Raw genomic sequence first — 19,251 nt, forward strand, 5'->3', positions numbered from 1 at the left:
TAATTTCATCCTACTTCACTTCAGCCCATTTCAAATTTTAATCCTCTCCTCCAAAGCATTTGCAACCCCTCCCAGCTTGGTATTGTCCACAAACTTTGTAAGTGTCCTCTCTCTGCCTTTATCTAAATCATTGAAGATATTGAACAGAACTGGACCTGATCCCTGCAGGACTCCACTCATTGTGCCCTTCCAGCATGACTGAACCACTAACTACTACTCTCTGGGAAACTTTATCTATGCATCCCATCTTGAGGATCTGATGAGAAAGTCAAATGGAAAAAAAGTCCCCTTCAATTACATCATATAATGGTAGACAGCTAAAAAGTGACAGGTATTTAAAGTGTTTATATACTTGTGCTAGCAGTTTAAACAACAAGATGGGTGAACTAGAGTGCCTCATATTAAATGAGGCTAGTGATAGAATAGGCATCACAGAAATTTGGTAAAATGAGGATAATCAATGGGACAACATAATACTAGGGTACAAAATATATCTGAAGGATAGAACAGGTTGTGCTGCTTGGGGGAGTGGCACTATGTAAAAATTTAAAATTAACTAAACTGTACCACAATCTCTATGGATAGTAATTCCATGCGCTAATAGGAATATAACAGTAGGGACAGATTACTGACCAGGATGGTGATAGTGACTGAAATGCTCAAGGAGATTAGCGAGGCTATTAAAATAAAAAACTGAATAATAATGGGGGATTTAAAATGTGCCCAGATTGACTGGGTACATGTCACCTCAAGATGGGATGCAGAGAAAGTTTGACACCTTAAATGACTGCTTCTTCGAGCAACTACTCCTGGAAGCAACCAGAGGAGAGGCAATTTTTCATTTTGTCTTAAGTGGAGCACAGAATCTGGTCCCAGAGGTGAATATAGCTGGACTACTTGGTAATAGTGACCCTAATGTAATGAAACTGGGCTGCTGTGGTGGTTTCCCTGCCACAGGGATACCACCACAGCAGCCCAACATTGTAGCATTTAATCTCAGGGACTACACAAAAATGAGGAAGTTAGTGACAGAAATTAAAAGGCACAGCACAAAAAGTGAAATCCCTGCAAGCTGTATGGAAATTTTTTAAAGACACCATAATAGAGGCTCACTTAAATGTAAGCCCCAAATTGAAAAACATAGTAAAAGAACCAAAAAAGTGCCACTGTGGCTAAACAGAGGCCAACTGTCTACACTGCAATGAAAGATAGCCACAGTGTAGGTGTGCCCAGATAGTATGCCACAATCACAGTTATGGCTAAACTGAAGAATAAGCTGGACATTTTGAAACCAAAGATGGCTGATGAAAAAAGTTAGCAAATTTCTCCCCAGAAGAGTAGTTTTCCCAACCCATTCTGCTCAGCAGAGTTTTCAGTCACTTTTAGTGTCTGCCTAGACTGTTTCAGTTTACAGAACAAGAGACAGATCGGTAGATACAAATTTTATTACAAGGAATTTAAAAAGTAAGGGCTCCAGTACAGCAAAAGAGCAGTTTGAGAATGGAAGCCCGTGGGACTGAAGCTGCCACACTGTGGATCACAATCTCATCTGAGGATGCCCTTAGGAATACTGGGCACTTCTGGTATTTAATAGACTTATAGATAGGAAGACAGAACCACCGTAAGTTACAATCTGTATGACTTTCCCCACCTGATTCCCAGGCCAGGTCTGACCAGATAGAAAGCTTCAGGAAAGTCTTGACTGTAGAAATAGTTAATGCAGAATTACTGCCAACAGCAGCAAGCTAAATGACTGAAGGGGAAATAGGTTTAAAGCCAAGCCACTAAACTCATCCCCTGATCCCAAACCTCACTGAAGTTCATCATTAAGATCAACTGCTCATTACAGAGACATGTGTTCTGCAACTGACCTCTGAGGAGTCAGACAAGTACTGAATGCTACAGTAACTTACTATGGCAGGTTCTTCATCCAGAGCAGTTCTGGCTGATTGTTTTGGGTTTGATTAACAGGGTTGCTGCTCAGACATCTATTCATTTACTTCAGTGATGAAGCAATGGATTACTTCTGCTGCACACTGCTGAGCCAAGGCCGAGCACATTAAAAGGAAATCCCTCTTGAAACATACACAAGCAGATGAGATAAAAACAGACTGGTCCTCTGAGTACTGACTGATTTAGGATACTGCCAGTTTTAACCACCCAGATAGCAGCAATATAAAATTTACACTTTGACATTTCTGTACAGCGGCTATAGTATGCGTTACTCACAAACTTTTAAAAACAAACAATTATAGAAAAAATCACTGCCTAAAAATTGTAAAGTTAATAGAAAGTCCCCATTGATGGTGGCAACAAAGCAAGTACTTGCGCTGGGATAAATAAGTACTATAGTGCATAGTGAGAGAGCTTCAAGTGCTAAATATGCGCTTCATAAAAAGATCGATTATTCTTCTTCAAGATGGCCAGACTCTGGTTTCTGGGATTTTGCCTGTGTAAGGAGGAAACAGTAAGTGAAACGTACATGTCATTTTAAAACAGACAAGTTGAATTACAACATGCTCTCTCAGACTTGAGCAAGGACAGCGCCCCAAGTCCTATAAGGAAGTATAGGAGTTCAGACTCCTGCAAACACCAAGCAATGGTATATTAGCAGAAAGGGTGGTTCTTCGCCAATCCAGGTGAGATTGAGGACAACAGACAGTCAGTGTGAGCTCTACTAGCAGTGAGTGAGTCACTAGCAACGACCTGTGTTGCATGTTAGAGTCATGCTTGATGCGGGCTGCTCAAAAAAGACAGTAGTAAAAATAAACTAAACCTTTTAGTCGGCCACTGAAACGCAGAAAAGAGGCCATCCAGTATCGGGGAAGAGCTCTGAAAAAAACTTACCTTTGTGCTCCTGTTTCTGAAATTGACGGGAACATTTGCAGTCCTAGGACTCCTGCCTGCTTCGTTTCTCACACTGCAGAGGAGAGAAGTTGACACCATTAGATGAAGCAGCTCTACAAGTTCAATCCTCTTATGGGAACTGGTTTAAGAAAAGAGCACAGTCCTCCTACTAAATGAGCAAGAGTTCCATCATAAACCCCCCAAAAACTCACCCTTGGCCTGTATCCCAAGCTGCTGAATCTTGGGATCAGAGAACAAGGTGTCTCACTATTTCACCTTGGGTACTTTGATACTAAATGTTGGGCAGAATTCGCAGAGCTTTCGGCCGTGCATACTGGAGGCTGAACCCAGGAGCAAGGGACGTAGGTGTTAAAGACAGAACTATTTCTAACCAGTGGCATCCCAATAGCAAGAATGCTACTGAAATATTAGAAGGGAAAAAAAAACCCACCACCACGATGACATTTCCACACAAGATTAGACTCCTTTCCATGAAAAAGGAGAGTGCATGTAAAAGATGTACCTGAATACATAGGGTATTACCAAATTCAGTCCATTTCCACGGTCAGATTTTTAAAAACTGTAAATTTCATTATTTCAGCTATTTAAATCTGAAGTGTCATGGTGTTGTAATTGAAGGGGTCCTGACCCAAAAAGGAGTTATGGGGGGAGTAGGGGTGGATTTGCAAGGTTATTGTCGGGGGGCCGGGTTGTGGTACTGCTTCCCTTACTTGTGTTGCTGCTGGAGGGGCACTGCCTTCAGAGCTGGATGCCCAGCTAACAGCTGCTGCTCTCCGGCCACCGAGCTCTGAAGGCAGCAATACCACGACCTCCCTAAAATAAAAACTTGTAAACCCACCCTGCATCTCCCTTTGAGTCAGGACCCCCAAGTTGAGAAACACTGGTCTCTCCCATGAAATCTGTATAGTTAAGGCTACGTTTTAGTCACAGGTATTTTTATTTAGTAAAAAAAAGTCATAGACAGGTCACAGGCAGTGAAAAATTCATGGCCCATGACCTGTCCAGGACTTGTACGATATACCCCTGACTAAATTTTTTTTGGGGGGGGGGGGGAGGAGGGACGCAGTTGGGAGAGAGGAGGGGGCACACCCCAGGGGTGCCACGGGTGCTCATAGGGGACACCACAGGTGCTTGAGGGGCTGGCAGTCTCCCTAGGCAGCTACCCAGAGGTAGCGACATGTCCCTTCCTCAGCTCCTGGCTCCGCACGCTGCCCCCACCCCAAGCTCCGGCTCTGCAGCTCCCATTGGCCAGAAACTGCAGGGATCTATGGGGGCAGTACCTGCAGGTGGAGACAGCACATGGAGCTAGGAACTCAGGGAGGGACATGTCACCACTTCCAGGGAGCCTCCCAAGGTAAGCACCACCCAGAGCCCTCACCCCCTGCCATGCCCCAAACCCTGCCCCCCTCCCAACCCAAAACTCCTCCTGCTGCTGGGGAGGGGATGGGGCAGTGGCCTGAGACTGCTCCAGCAGCGGCCGCTGTTGCTGGCCAAGGTGCTGCCCGAGCTCCTCAGGCAGCTCACAGGCCAGCTGCACTGGACATTGCAGAAGTCATGGAATCCGTGACCTCCATGACAAACTTGCAGCCTTAACATAAAATATGCAAGAGACCTGATTTCATGGGGGAAGACAAGATTTCACGGTCTGATGCATTTTTCATGGCCACGAATTTGGTAGAGCCCTAGAAATAGGTGCCATAAAACAGTTTCCTAGAAAACTTGTTTTCTTAAACTCATTACTACAAACCCAAAAAGACATCAGCTAGTCAAAGTGCAGCCTACCCCAGCCATAGGCAAAATGTACAAGAATCTGTGGTGGGGTGATGAGACCACCAGTGGACGCAGAATTCTCCTTCTGTCAAGTTTTGATGTCTGCAGTAGCAGAAACAGGCCCTGAAGCACTGCCTCACCCTCACCATAGCAGAGCTAGATCGGAATGGACTAATTGTCCATTCATAAGGATGCATCCCCAGGAATCGCTTAAAGCTAAAAATTCTCTTTCCACCACCACATTGAGCAGAGAAGCTACCTTGGTCGTGTTGGAGATGCCCTTGGGAAACTGGGAACGTAGCTTTCAGGGTGGATGTTTTGCGTGGATCGCACAACTGGCCTGGGGCCTGTTCCAGATTCAGCTGTGCCTCTGCTTCTCAGTCTTCTGTCATTGCCATCTAAGTTGCTGGACTTCCCTTTCTGAGTCAGAGCATCATTAGCTCTTACAGCACTAAAAGAGGTCAAGGGTACGCTTCTGGCAACTGCCAAGTTGCTTAGTGATCGGCTCTCTCGTACAGCATGGGCAAGGCTCTGCTGCCTGAAGTCTTCTAGATATCGAGGTGAAATTTCTCCTAAAGGAAAGTCGGTAAATAAAGCATACTAGGAACGGCAATGAAATAACTGATCAAAGCAAGGAACAAAGATCAGAACAAGAGGCAAAAAACAAAACACCTTGATAAAAGCTTCTGGATTTCAAAGCAATAGCCCAGATTTTTAACGCAATACCATATAGTCTGGGAAAACAGAACTGCACCATAGAAATATTGTCTTCACTGACTAGTACAATTCCCCCAAAATTCCAAGCAGCTTTAGACAACTTCCTTTAGTAGTACCGTTTTAAAAGGGTACACAGAGCATGGTACCGTGATTGCATTTAGGTCAAAGTTCTGGGCATCTGTTCATTAAGGGAAGGTAGCATAAAAAGCTGCTTTACTTGCATTTTAAAACTGGCTTATGGGCAAAGTCACTACCTGCCATAGCAGTTAAATTTACATACTAACTTCAACCAACACACTGGGTGACCCCATACACAAGTTAAGTAAACTAGTCCATTTCCTTTTGGCAATTTAAGATAATACATGCGCTATGGAGTTTGTTCTGTGATGTGTTGGGTTTTTTTAATTTAGTAAACATTCAGGATCAGCTTCTACCCTCTGATATCCATGTATGATTTCTACTGTCACTTAAACCTCTCTCCATGCAACTAACTACATAATTTGACCCTAAGGGTGCAATAAAAACTGATGATGAGGCAAGAAATTCAAAGTTCACCCCCTCATTAATTTCCCCACAACTGCAATAGTTACAGATGGCGCTAGCAACATACGCAGACTATAATCAGACTTGTCAGTTTCCACTCTTGCTGCACAGGGTTTAGTAATTTCAAGTTTCTCCTTAGTTGTTTGTGTGGGGCTCCATGCTTATGATTTAGTAGCATTTTTAATGTATGTTGCAAGTTACGCCACGTGAAACAGAACAATGGTATATGGGTGGAGTTAGGAAATTCTAGTCCTTATCTAGATTAAAACGTGTGTTGTTCTTGTTCTGTTTTGCAGTTGGAGAAAATTATCTTAAAAGCATGAATAGAAAGAAGCACGGGCTGGAAATCTGTACTTTGCCAATACCTTGATGCCGGATGCGTCTTCTAGATTCTGGCGATTCTGATCTCTCCAAGTTGTCTTTGGGAGGCAACAGTTGCGAGGATGGCAATCCCGCCCCTGGGCTGGCAGTGGCTGGGCGTAAATCACACTGGTCCTAGTGCAAGAGAGATTTTGATAGTTTCTGGACACTTAGAGAACACTTAATTCCTGTGAAAGCTTTGAAGGGTACATCTTCCCTCAAATGCCATGGGGAAGTAAGGATGTGTTTTGAGAAAAGAATGAGAGACTGGCTTGATAACAGCATGCTCACATCCTCACTTCTAGGTCACCTGTTGAAGTACAGCCCAGAAATAGTAACTAGTTGACATGTGGTCTATGCAAGATGGAGTTGATGACCTCAGTCTACTTCCTATAGTAGAAGTCACCACACCATAATTGGTGTCATGCTTCATGTCCAGTCAATGCTTAGCCTGTCATCCTTAGAGATGATCCCTCCAAGCCAGCTGAAGCACGTGAGCAGGCAATCTGCATTGCTGCTATAGTGACAATGCAACCTTGCACCTCATCAGCAGGAAAGTCAGAAGGAATATTGTCACCCTGACATCAATGTAGCTTAAAAAGCCAAGTGAGAAGTATCATCAAGTGCTACTCCCACCCCAGAGCATTAATGCCAGTTTCCCTAAGTTTTACAATTTTTTTTTTTAATAATATAGTTTCTCTCCCTCTATTGCTGTGTGAAAGAGCTTCAATAAAGAGGGGAAACTGACTGCACTAGCTGCTGTCAAATGCACAAACTGAAAACAGAACATATTTGCCATCTTTCAGTTACACATATTAGGGATTACCTATAGCACAAGAGGTTTAAAAACAAAAATGAGGATTGTAAATAGAAGGGTGTCCCTTTTAAATCTGAGAACCACAGGCCAAGATGACGAGAAAGTTGTATGTGACAGTGGCTCAATCACAGTCACTCAAGATACTTTGAAGGAGCCCCAAACTGCATACTATGATCAGATGCACAAAGGCACTTTATCCAAATGTCCTTCTACTTTCAAAAGGCAGAAATCAACCTGATGTGGAAAACCTCAGCCCTCAACAATGATCCAAGATGCACTGAAACTCCCTCTACTATGGAGCACATGCTATAAAGCAAAGAGGTAAGCTAGGCAAGTTTATCAAATTAACTTTGAAAGATTACTACCAAAGTCAAGGAGGTAAGATTACCACTTCTCTGTTCCTAGAAAAATAAATGCATAACTGATCTACACAGGGACAAGAACATTTTAACTGCTCCCCACTCCATTGTTTTGCATGGCACAATTGTCAACATACTTGGACACTACAAAACCATCCCATTAGGATGTTGGTTCATGCATTTTCCAGTTCACTTTAATTCCTTTCAATATCCTCCCTTCTCTATCACCTGAGACGTCTCCATTACCTTCTGTCTCCCAGGCTTGTGATCTATATGTGGGAATGAGGAGGTAGAAGGTACAAAGACTGCAGGTTTGGTCTCATCTTCTCTTACTTTCCCCTCATTCCTTCTCAGTTTCACACCTTGCAGGTTAGTTTACCCCTTCTGGCTGGGTCCATCCCACCTGCATGGTAACTGGCCACTCAGCCCAGTCTTACCTCTACCAGAGCCCTCATACCTGCCTGCCCCTAGCTCCTACTCCATGCTTGATCTTGTCTGTGTTAAGCTAAGCTCGTCACAGTGGAGACTGACTTATTCCGTGAAGATGACATTTTGTATATTTGTAGCACTATTTAAATATAGTTCATAGGAAGACATTTCATCCCTTCATACTGATGGCAGTGGCCTTTCTTCAAGAGATTGCCAGAGTGAATTAGTGGGCCTAGTGTGTCTCTCTCACACACACACGTTTCCCCTCCCGATTTAAACAAGCGGAAGCCATGCTGCAGCAGTGTTGGCAGACTCTTGAGTTAAGTAGCAGAACAACCTTTGTATAAACTCTGCGATACATTTTCGGGACAGGGTTTCACTTGACAAAAAAAAGCATAGGAAGGTTTAAATAAGTTTGCAAAATATATCCTTTTTGTCACACCTCTGACAGTCTACAGCTCATACTGAACGAAGCAAAGGCGCTTGCTGAACATACTGTGACAGGAAAGTTTGCAACAGTGTGATTATGGCAAAATGTCATCTGTTTGGCAGCTTTTCACTGAACTGTAGTTAAACCCAAATACATCATGAAGTCAGAATACATCAGCCAACAGTATCTGAATTTAGGTCAGACTCTAGTCTCAGATGACCTGTGCGCATGTCATCTTCCCTTTCAAGAAGTTCTGCATCAGATAATTGAATCTGTTCATTCATGTGCATTAATTCAACAGGTGCATGAGCAAGAGGCCAAGACAATGAAGTGTAAGACAATTAAAATGTTAGGAGTTCAGGTTTGGATAGGGAAATAAAATAGGTCTCTTGTGAATCCTTCAGAAGAACCCAATGGGAGAAAGATTCAAGAACTCAGACATTATGGTTCTCTATGCGGAATGATTTGCCCTCACTGTTAAGAGATGGAAAGTGGTCATGCAGAGGAAGGTATTATAGTGAAGGAGCGAGAAGGTGGCAGTCAGGAGCTCCTAAAATGTGAGGATTTATGCTATATTGCTTGAATGCTGTTTGCTCAGACTCCATTATTTGAAATTATATTTATTTATTTATTTCTACAACTGTTTCTTTAACATGAGCCCCAGTATGCGCCAACATCTTGGGGTACAGATCATAACCCCTATGTTGAAAGAGGGCAAATTCAAATGACAAATATGTGAATCCCTGGCATCTGCAATCCCAACTGCAGCCTCTGAGCATTACCATGATTTCAATATTTACTACTAAGGAGTCAGATTTGCTAGGTCTTGTAGAATTCCATCCTATAAATAGCATTTGTACCTGGTGGTGGAAGAGTATTTCCTCTTCTAACTGAATGCCACAGAATTCACATGGAATGATAATGCTCCCTTCGGTCTGTACAGCTTGTTGCTGCTGTGGATATGTAGATCTGCTGCTGTGCAGTTGGTCTAAGAAATCTTTAACATGTCTGTTGTATTCTTCTTGTTGACTTGGGGACGAACCTCTTTTACTGAACGAAGCAAAGGCGCTTGCTGGGTTACAGCCAGTCTGTTACATGGGCAATGTTGGAAAGAAGGAATTAGTTATACTTACAAAGCCTTCGTGTACTAAGTAATATTTCAACACTGACAATAATACTGCCATTTCACAGAGTAAAACAGATCCACCCTCTATTTCCAGTACATACCCTTAGTATTATAAGCCACCCAAAATTATATTCCACTTCAGATATCCAGTCAATGGGACAATAAGGTTCAAAGTAAGTTGCTATGCATAGTGAATTCAAAAACTACTGATGTTATTTTTCACAATGTATATGGTTTTGTACTGGCATTTCACTTTGCAGGAACAAGAAAGTTAAATTTGTTTCTAGTGCTAATCCAAGGAACAGCACAGTGGATGTTTTGATGAAAGTTTTGCATTAGTATTTTTAGTTTACTAAGACATTTCAATATTAGGCTTTGTAAGGTTCTATGCAGATGTAGCATCCTGTAAGCATTGCTGGAGTGTGTTCCCACTAACTATGCTAAACTGCTCCAACAAAATTCAGTTTCTAAATAGAAATTGTACTCAGAAGTGCTAGCATCCATTTCAGTAAGCCTCCTGCATATACACCTATAAAATGTCGATAATGATGCTTACCTCCTTTGACAAAAAGCACTTTAAGAGCGAAGTATTATTATTATTATAGAATACAGAAATACCAAACCTGATGGAGAATCAGGTCTTCTTCAGGGTAGAGTGCCTCACAGAATTCACATGGCAACATGATATCATCATCTGTGAGGTAAGTAAAAGGATTAAACCCCCTACCATAAAAAGGGGTAACAATCAGACTAACCAACCTGTCTTCAGAATTTCTAATCCATGAGATCATTCGTTCTGCATGACAGAGGAGGGATTATAGGAAGTCTCAGGGCAGTAGTCACTCTACTTTCACATTTATGAGTTTTATAAGCGGGGGTGGGGGGGAAAAAGGTCACTTTTTAGAAAAAAGTTTGAAAAGGATTTTTTGCCCTCAAAATCTCACTGTTCCTAAGCCCAATACAAAAAAAAACAACCCCACAAACCTTATTATCTGCCTGCCTATGCATGTTACACAGTACACACAATTTCTTTTAAAAATAATCTGGCACTTGGATAATACAGGAGAGTTCCTCTTTAGCATGTTTAATCTTAAATGTAACGTCACCTACTCAGTTGTTACATCTCCATACAAGCAGGAATAAGGGTGGTTTTGGTTTTATTTTTTAAAGACATGGCAGAACTACAGTGAGTTGAATCTGCTAGTATACGGTTTTCCAAACAAGTCACTTACCTTCCCATATTAATATGCTGTTCTCGTCTTATCCATTTAAAATCTTTTTGGTAAGAAAGGAACTTTGGGATAGACAGATACCAATATCAAATTTCACTACTTAATAGTCTCTTAAGAGTTGTTGTCTATAAATAGAAATGTTGCTATTTTAGCAGCCAGTACAGTCAAAAACTGAGGTAGCTGAAGATACAGTTCCAAAAAGGAAGGAAAGTCTCCAAGAATAGGGAAGGCTTTTCTGCACATTCAGAGAATTTCTACATCAGATGCAGGAGATATCTAAAGCAGTTTAGAAAGTCTCAAAGTGCTACTGTTCTGGTACTGAAAGTCAGAATATCTCCAAGGAGCTAGTCATCAGAGTCCCCCTGATAAAAAAAAATTAATTTGATTTTTGTTGATGAAGAAAGGCTTTTAAAGAACTTACTTTTTAGCTGATCCGAAGTGTTAATAGACAAAAGATCATGGGAGAAAGTATCTGATTTGTTTATTTCATTAAGCTGCTCAGATGGCTTGGACTCTTTGGAGTAGAAGTTCTTCCAGAAGTCACTGTGAATTTCAGCTGCAATATTGTTGTGTGGATTATTCTCACGTTGCAGGCTAAGGGCTAACATATAGTCTAAATTGGAATTCTGTTCTCCATACAGAGAGGACTCCGTGTTTTTATTCCTCTCCAGCCGTTCTAGCTCATCCTCTTAAACAAAAATATCAGAAGCTGTAAGTATCAACTACATAGTTTAAAAGTAATTATGATTTTAAGAACAGACTAAGTAAATAAAACAGAAGTTCACATATGCAAACGAGGGCAGAACTGGGCCCCACACACAGCACTCTAGTTTTAAAAACAGATTGCCAAAGCCTCAGAAAGACACTTCATGACTTACATTTTGGGATGAATTAAGGGAAGCTAAGCCTTGCCCTTTCCTGTATTCCCCCCCGCCCCAGCCTGAGAGGAGGAGGGGCTTTATTAGCCATACAATTTTTTAAATTAAAGAACTTACTAAAGGACATCATGTTTTTTCCATCCCTTGCAGTCTTTAAATCACAATTAAACACCTAAGAAATAAGCTCTAGTTCAACCAGAAGTTGTAAGCTTGATGCAGGAACTACTGGAGGAGATTTTATGACATGTATCATGCAGGAGGTCACAGTAGTTCAGCATGGTTTCTTCTAGTCATAAAGATCTATGAACCTGTAACCAGTCTTATGTTTTCAGTCCATCACTGAGAAAAGTCCATTCACCTACTGATGCAAGCACCTGACTCAGATACAGGTTAGTGGGATTATGGCCGTACAAAGCGAGGCCTCTAAAAACATTTCAGGAAGGAGTATTCAGACTCTAAATGCCTGCAATGACATTTACATGCTCTGATCTCTGCACCCACATGGAGATTTCAGTACACTGAAATCAGTGGGGTTCTAACAATAGGCTTTATTTTGTAAGTTAGTATGGCAATTTGATACAGTACATTTAGTAAAACAGCATGCAAGCTGTGAAAACTTTTCTGCACCCCTGTGGCTTGAGACAATTCCTTCAGTGACTCACTTTTAAAAAACAAGTGTTTTTTAATATACAAGATATGGCTGATCATGATTTTAGAGACCTATATTTATGCACTGAAGCTGCAATCTTAAATTGTACATCTCTTTTAAAAGGCACATTTCTTTATACCATTTAAGCTCAGCTTTCTTAGTTTCTCATTAAATGAAGATACAGGTGTTCAATAAGATTAGGACTTTACTTTAAAACATGCTTTAGCAACGCATCTGTGTTGGAAGACTCTACCCCATTAAACTATGTATTTACAAAGTACAGGACACTTCCAGGTGATGAATTAAACAAACAAACAAAAATGAGAGATGATGTTCTGAAGACCATTAAACACAAGCCAGTCATTAACAGCAACAGCAGCCTTGGCATGTGCATTTCCTGGGAGTTAGACAAGCTGAATACGAGATCAAAATAAAAAAAGGCGTATTTGATCTTTTTATGGGTGATGTCAGTAAGTCCCTTGGCCCGTGTTGCTTCCAGCAGCTCTCATTGGCCTCAAGCAGCAAACCATGGACAGTAGGAGCCGCGATCGGCCAGACCTGCGGACATGGCAGGTACACAAACTGGCCTGGCCCGCCAGGGGCTTTCCCTACACAAGAGGCGTCCCAAGTTTGGGAAACACTGCCATACAGTGCACAAGTATAGAGCTTTCACTCCACTTAGTTACCTAACTTTAAATTAAAGGTAAAAATAAAACTTATGAATGTATAATTATTTCCCTTGTCCATACTTTACCTCGGTTCTGATCTCTCTGCATTGTTGATGCATTTCTTCTGTTAATATTCTTAGAAGCCTGGTCTCCTCCAAAACTGCTATAAAATCGGCCTTCCTGCGTGCCGGACATCCTCTGCAGAGGCCCAGCATAGCCATCTGAACTCAGAAGGTTTCTGATGGTTTGAAAGGTACACAGATTTGCAGCCTCATCTTTATAGTTATAACGGGACATTGGTTGGCTAACTCTTTTTTCTTCCACCTCCTTCCCACAAACTTCAGGGTGCTCTTTCAGATCTTTCACCATTACATTGCGACCGCACTCACTACATGTTTCAGTCCTAGTTCCACAGTAATCCTCGTGGTCCTGAAGTTTATTGAATGCAAGCTCTATCTCACAATGTTGGCAAACTGCAGGACGCAGAGGGCATGCTGATGCCTAAAATATAAAATTGAATAACTCTTGATATATGCCCAGTCTATAGTTATGCTAGGCTTACTTACTGCCCAAAGAAGGTACCCAGTTCACTGTGTTATTACTGAGAGATGCATTCCAAATTGCTTTAGAGATTGTGTCTTCAGCTAGAAGCCAACCAGCCCATAAAATAAGACTTAAGTAGTAAGTTACTACTTAAGACAGGGGGTACAAACTCCTGAGTAGTTATACACAGTATGTCTCACTGGAAGTTCAGTGTATTTTATACAGGAAAAAGGAAGCATGCATTTACTAGACATCATATTTCAACATAACACCCCTAAAAAACTAAGCACTCAAAGTGGATTTTTTTGGTTGTGTTTTTGACTTAACTGTCCCAATCGCCACTGTTCATATTGCTTCATTAATAGTTATAGTGCATGAAGTGCTTTGAGTAAGTTACTGCAACAGGAAATAAGAGGATCAAAACTGCATGCTTTAAAATAAGCCACGTGGTCCAACTCCCTTTGCATCCCTCCCCATGCCATAGCTTTGCATTTGATGCTTATGCTGAAGCACAATCCCATTTTCCTGTGACACACTTTTGTTCCACTGACAATGTTAACTCCAGTGACAATTTGTAAATAAGAAAATCATAGGAAGTAAGTGTTTATTGTTCCATGCTTTTTTAAAAACTATTTAGACAAAACAAATCCTTAGGTCCTGCATAAACGTCAGGGTGGGAAAAAACAAAAAAAAAACAACAACCACACCTGAGATAAAGACGAAACTGAAAAGTGAAGTTGCCAAGCTCAATGCAACTATAGCTACAGGCAGAATTTTTAGCCTTAACTACTATTTAGGGACAAACCTAGGCCACCAACCTAAGCTACTGATGTACATAAACTCCCTCCTGTTGAGGGGCTTGGAGCTGCTTATTAGGCATGTGAGTACCACCACTTCAAACTAATACAGCTAGCCTCTTACAAGAGTATCACTGATTAGCATGGATTTAGAAAGCAGATTAAACATGAGCAGAGCAGACCCAAGATCAGTTAGCACAGTAGCTATAATCTGAACACTAAGGCTCTAGTGTCAGTACTGGAAATACACTAGAGTATTATCAAGAGCAAAAACCAAATATACCAACCTCATGATCCTCTAAGTGACATTTTTCCATCTTCATATTACACTTACAAGTAACCTAGGATAAACAGAAACAATTATTAAATGCACTTCATGAAAATCAGCTATTTTAGAGTAGAATTTATTTTATTACCTGCACATGTTCAGATTCAATGTGGTTTTTTATTTCAGATTTAGGGACAGACTCCTTGCAGAAATGACACACTCCAATATTTCTGTTACAGTGGATTTCATGGATGGTGAAGTTAGCTACAGGTATAGCCTTTTTGCTACAAGGATACAAAAAAAGTTACTCTTTACAAATTACACTGAAAATAAACTCAAACAGATTTAGGATTCAAGAGAGCTGCCTGAAAAGCAAATAAGCCCTTCAGGAATTCATAGTTTCCATGTATTCAGGTTTGTAAAAGAAAAAAGCCTACCTGACTGTACACAACGTGTAGTCCTAGAACACACACACTTACCAAGTTAGACACCCAAAGTCTCCCAATTCATCAAATTAAGTCAAAACTCTGTTCAACTCCAGCTTTGGGGAAAACAGACAAGCCTTGCAGCATACTCAGGCAGTCACCACCAGATCCAGGCTCTCAGACCAGGAGTAACAGTTACAGACTCTGCAAAGAGCACTCCGCCATAGTGTAAAAGTCAGGCAATCCTCCACTGGGCAAAGCTAGAGAACAGATTCTTCAGCTACGCTGCAATATTGATCAATGGTTCAACCAACAAAAGATGCAATATCCCTGCTATTCTGAAGTGAGGAATCCCTACCTTACTCTACTGCGGAGAAACCTATTGCTCTATCCTGAGCTATGTGCAGGCAGACTTACAGGAGGGAAAAATCCATTCAGCCATTTGAAAAGTGTGTAAGGGTAGCACTGGCCCTTTAAGAGGGAAGAGTACAATGCACCTGAGACCAGTCAGCTGACCCCAAACTGGGCTTAAGAGAAAGAGCCTGGGCCCTAAAGGGGAGGGAGACTAGAAAAACCAGGAAGGAAAGGAACACAGAAAGCAGAGGTGGGGCTCTGATGGGCTGAAGCAGAAAACTCTGCAGGTTCTAGAGAGACAAGTCAGAAACCAGGAGGCCTGGATCATGGGAGGAGGAGTCTCTAGAGCAGCAGTTCTCAAACTGTGAGTCAGGACCCCAAAGTGGGTCACCAGGGCCCGTTTAGACTTGCTGGGGCCCAGGTCTGAAGCTTGAGCCCCGGGCAGCAGGGCTCAGGTTACAGGCCCCCTGCTTGGAGCTGAAGCCCTAGGGCTTTGCCTCCCCCCACACACACACACACCTGGGACAATGGGGCTCGGGTGGGCTCAGGCTTCAGTCCCCCCTCCTGGGATTGTGGAGTAATTTTTGTTGTCAGAAGGGGGTCATGGTGCAATGAAGTTTGAGAACCCTTGCTCTAGAGCAAGAGGAAGGCAGAGGGCAGCACCCCTGCAGGTGATGTCCCAGCCGAGGAGCAGGGAGATGGGAAAAGCCCAGAAAGGATGAGAGACTTCTATTAAGCCTAGGTGGGTGGATGTCATTTGTGTTGTTGCTTATTTGGGCCTCTGAAGTTACCGCCACTATGTAGTATGAATATTCTGAGCCTAGGAGTACTGGAGAAGTATTCCTGAGGAGTCCTGAGAGGGGAAACAGAGGAGAGTGCCTGAAAGGCTAACCCATGCCATAAAAGCAAAGATGGCAAATCAGTCCAAGTGGAAGCAAAGTACTTTAACTTCTCCCACTATCAACTTGATAGAGGAAGTAGAGTAAAGTTCAAGATGGAGTTTGACTTTTAAGGGACACAATGTTCACAAGCACAGAAGTGAACTCATCAGCCCCCAAACAAGACAATTATTTTTACCTTCCCTGCCACAAGATAAAAACCTAGCCCCTCCCAAAACAACAGCAATAACCCTTCATTCTCATCCCACCTGTTTCTAAGACCACAACAGGCTGAGACATCAGCAAAATGATATTCTGTATGTATGACAAATACACAGCTATAATAAGCCACAAAAATTAAATCCTGTATATTTCAGCTTTCTTGAAACTGATTTTAAAGAAACATTTTAAAAAATTCTCTGAAGGAGAACCAATAGTTTTAGTTGATTTCTGCTTCTTCTAGGGTGGAGTAGGAGAGGCGACCACTAGCAGCAGGTTCCATTAATATTATTCTGCTGTTCTCAAGGTGACACAGCAAATTCTGAATACCGGTGAAGTGCCTACCAGAATATTTTCTATTATTGTATGGTCATTAGAAACAATTTTATATACCACTTGGTGCTTCCATCTCTGAAGACATCTGACAGCAATACAGCATGTTTCTATGAGTTTATGTAGGGACATTGTAACAACATACAATACACTTGTGCCAATAGTGCCAGACATTTGTTTCTTACCAATTGCTGCACAGTTGGGTTTCCTGATCATTAACTGCAGCCATATCCATGTTCTTTTGAAAGCTGGAGCAAGGGACAATTAAACATTTTCAGTTTCATTTCTGTTCATAAGAACAAGTACAATTATTCATTCTGCTACTTCCTGTTTCTTCAGATACTCCGGCATTAAATCACATATTCCATTATTACAAATTGTTGCTTTCTCAAGCAATGAGCAAGACTCTCCCACCATTTAGAAACAAATTGTATTATTAAACATGGTTTCAAGCAGCTCTTAAGAGTGTAAGGAACCCTAGCTAGCTAGTGAGGATGATCTCCTGCAGATGTTGTTCCTTGAGATGTGGATAGTGTTATCTTAAACAAAAAAAAAACAACACTCTCTCACACACACATTCATATATATATATGAATGTGTGTGAGAGAGAGAGAGAAGGGTAAAATATTAACTCTGCAAATCTATGGACTGTTTATGGACAGTAAAGCATAATTTAGCCAATAAAATATATACAGCAAGACCTAGAATTAAGACACCACTCAAGAGATCAACAAAAATATCTTAAGGAAGACAAGCCTTAGTAAAGATAAGTGAAAATTTTACTTGGAAAAGCCCTGACTCCTGCCCCAGGTGATCATATTTATTTGATACCAAAAATAATATTTAAAACAAAAAAACACTAACATAGACTAGGTGACGTTTCTTTCAAAGAACAGATTTTTTCCAGTGTATAAAAGCCACTTCTAGCCAAAACGTTGCTCAAGACTTCCAGTTACCCTAGAGACAGGTGAAAGAGGCAGGATTTTGGTCTCCATAATCACGGTCTGGCATTTCTAGTATAAAAACTGGAAGGAATAACGCAACCCGTAGACCGATGCAAGGTAGGGGCAGGGTCTTCTGTGCACGAGCTGCATGTGTACCCAGCGGCACCTACTGGGCCTCAGAGTCAGTTGGGGGCCGGGGGCCCCAGCACCCCCGGGGGTCCCGAGCAGGGGGCGGGATGCGGGGGGGGGCGGGCGCGGGGCCGAGCGCCCCCCGGGGGCCCGAGCAGGGGGCGGGAAGCCGGGGGGGGGGGGGGGGGCCGAGCGCCCCCCGGGGGCCCGAGCAGGGGGCGGGATGCCGGGGGGGGGCGCGGGGCCGAGCGCCCCCCGGGGGCCCCAGGCGGGGGCGGGAGGCCGGGGGGGGGGGCGGGGCCGAGCGCCCCCCGGGGGCCCGAGCAGGGGGCGGGATGCCGGGGGGGGGCGCGGGGCCGAGCGCCCCCCGGGGGCCCGAGCAGGGGGCGGGATGCGGGGGGGCGGGCGCGCGGGGCCGAGCGCCCCCCGGGGGCCCGAGCAGGGGGCGGGATGCGGGGGGGGGGCCCGCGGGGCCGGGGGCCCCCCGGGGGCCCGTGCGGGGGGCGGGATGGGGGGGGGGGGCCCCGGGGCCGAGCGCCCCCCGGGGGCCCGAGCAGGGGGCGGGATGCGGCGGGGGGGGGGCCGCGGGGCCGAGCGCCCCCCGGGGGCCCGAGAAGGGGGCGGGATGCGGGGGGGGGGCCGCGGGGCCGAGCGCCCCCCGGGGGCCCGAGCAGGGGGCGGGATGCGGGGGGGGCGCGGGGCCGAGCGCCCCCCGGGGGCCCGAGCAGGGGGCGGGATGCGGGGGGGGGCGCGGGGCCGAGCGCCCCCCGGGGGCCCGAGCAGGGGGCGGGATGCGGGGGGGGGCGCGGGGCCGAGCGCCCCCAGCCTCCTGCTCCGCGGGGCCATTGAGGGGACCAGGCCCCCCACGGTTAAGCACGTGCCTAGCAGTTCGCTGCCCCCCGCCCCATTTCATTCTCCCTTGGCGGCCCGTTCCCCGACTCACCCTCGCCTCAGAAACCAAACACCGGGCCCAGCCTAGCGCCCTGCTTCCTACCCGCCGGCGACACCCGCTCCCCGCCTCCCTATTGGCCAACTGAAACTCGGCTAACGAGCTGATTGGCCGAAGCAGCCGCCATTTACAGCTCTGCTAGGCCCCGCCCACACCATGGCTGGATTGGGTAATACAGGGGTCACTGGAGTTAGGCTCCGCCCCCTCGTGATTGCCCCTCCCTCCTTTTATCAAAAAGTGCCTGGGATTGACCAGGATTGAGGATGAGCAGTTTAGTGATGAGAGCGGGGTGTGGGTGTTAGGATTCCAGGCAATGACAGTAAATTACTTTCCTGGGCAGGCCTCCAAGCTGTAGGGGAATGAACCTGAGGGAAGGTGTGTATAACTAGACACACAATATTACACAGGTGCCAGACACAAGCCTTTGAAATGCAGTAAGAAAGGGAGTCTCTGTTGGCATTGCAACTTTGAAAAACTAAACTCTAAATTGTCTATTCCTTACTTTTTCCTGTTGATGGGGCAGAAAAGGAGATCATCCGTTTTTTACTTTTGGGCAGCGTGGCTGG

The 19,251-nt window shown here is 44.1% G+C and overlaps 1 protein-coding gene across 2 annotated transcripts; it reads right to left on the minus strand.

Moving 5' to 3' along the window:
- Positions 1–1,429: 1,429 nt before the first annotated feature.
- On the minus strand, positions 1,430–18,778 carry TRAFD1 (TRAF-type zinc finger domain containing 1). Of its 2 annotated transcripts, XM_044990351.1 has the most exons (13): positions 18,680–18,753; positions 17,528–17,620; positions 16,849–16,911; positions 14,603–14,738; positions 14,474–14,527; positions 12,933–13,347; positions 11,073–11,339; positions 10,043–10,113; positions 9,154–9,381; positions 6,264–6,393; positions 4,898–5,210; positions 2,848–2,920; positions 1,430–2,449 (listed from the first exon to the last, which is right to left on the minus strand). In XM_044990351.1, the coding sequence occupies exons 3-13, from the start codon at positions 16,896–16,898 to the stop codon at positions 2,405–2,407; spliced, it is 1,782 nt and encodes a 593-aa protein (XP_044846286.1). In that variant the 5' UTR covers positions 16,899–16,911; positions 17,528–17,620; positions 18,680–18,753; the 3' UTR covers positions 1,430–2,404. The 2 variants fall into 2 exon arrangements, with proteins under 2 accessions (XP_044846286.1, XP_044846285.1); XM_044990350.1 differs by lacking the exon at positions 17,528–17,620 and having other exon boundaries at positions 18,680–18,778.
- Between the last annotated feature and the right edge of the window lie 473 nt (positions 18,779–19,251).

This window comes from Mauremys mutica, chromosome 16, assembly GCF_020497125.1.
Source record: "Mauremys mutica isolate MM-2020 ecotype Southern chromosome 16, ASM2049712v1, whole genome shotgun sequence".
Classification (NCBI taxonomy): domain Eukaryota; kingdom Metazoa; phylum Chordata; order Testudines; family Geoemydidae; genus Mauremys; species Mauremys mutica.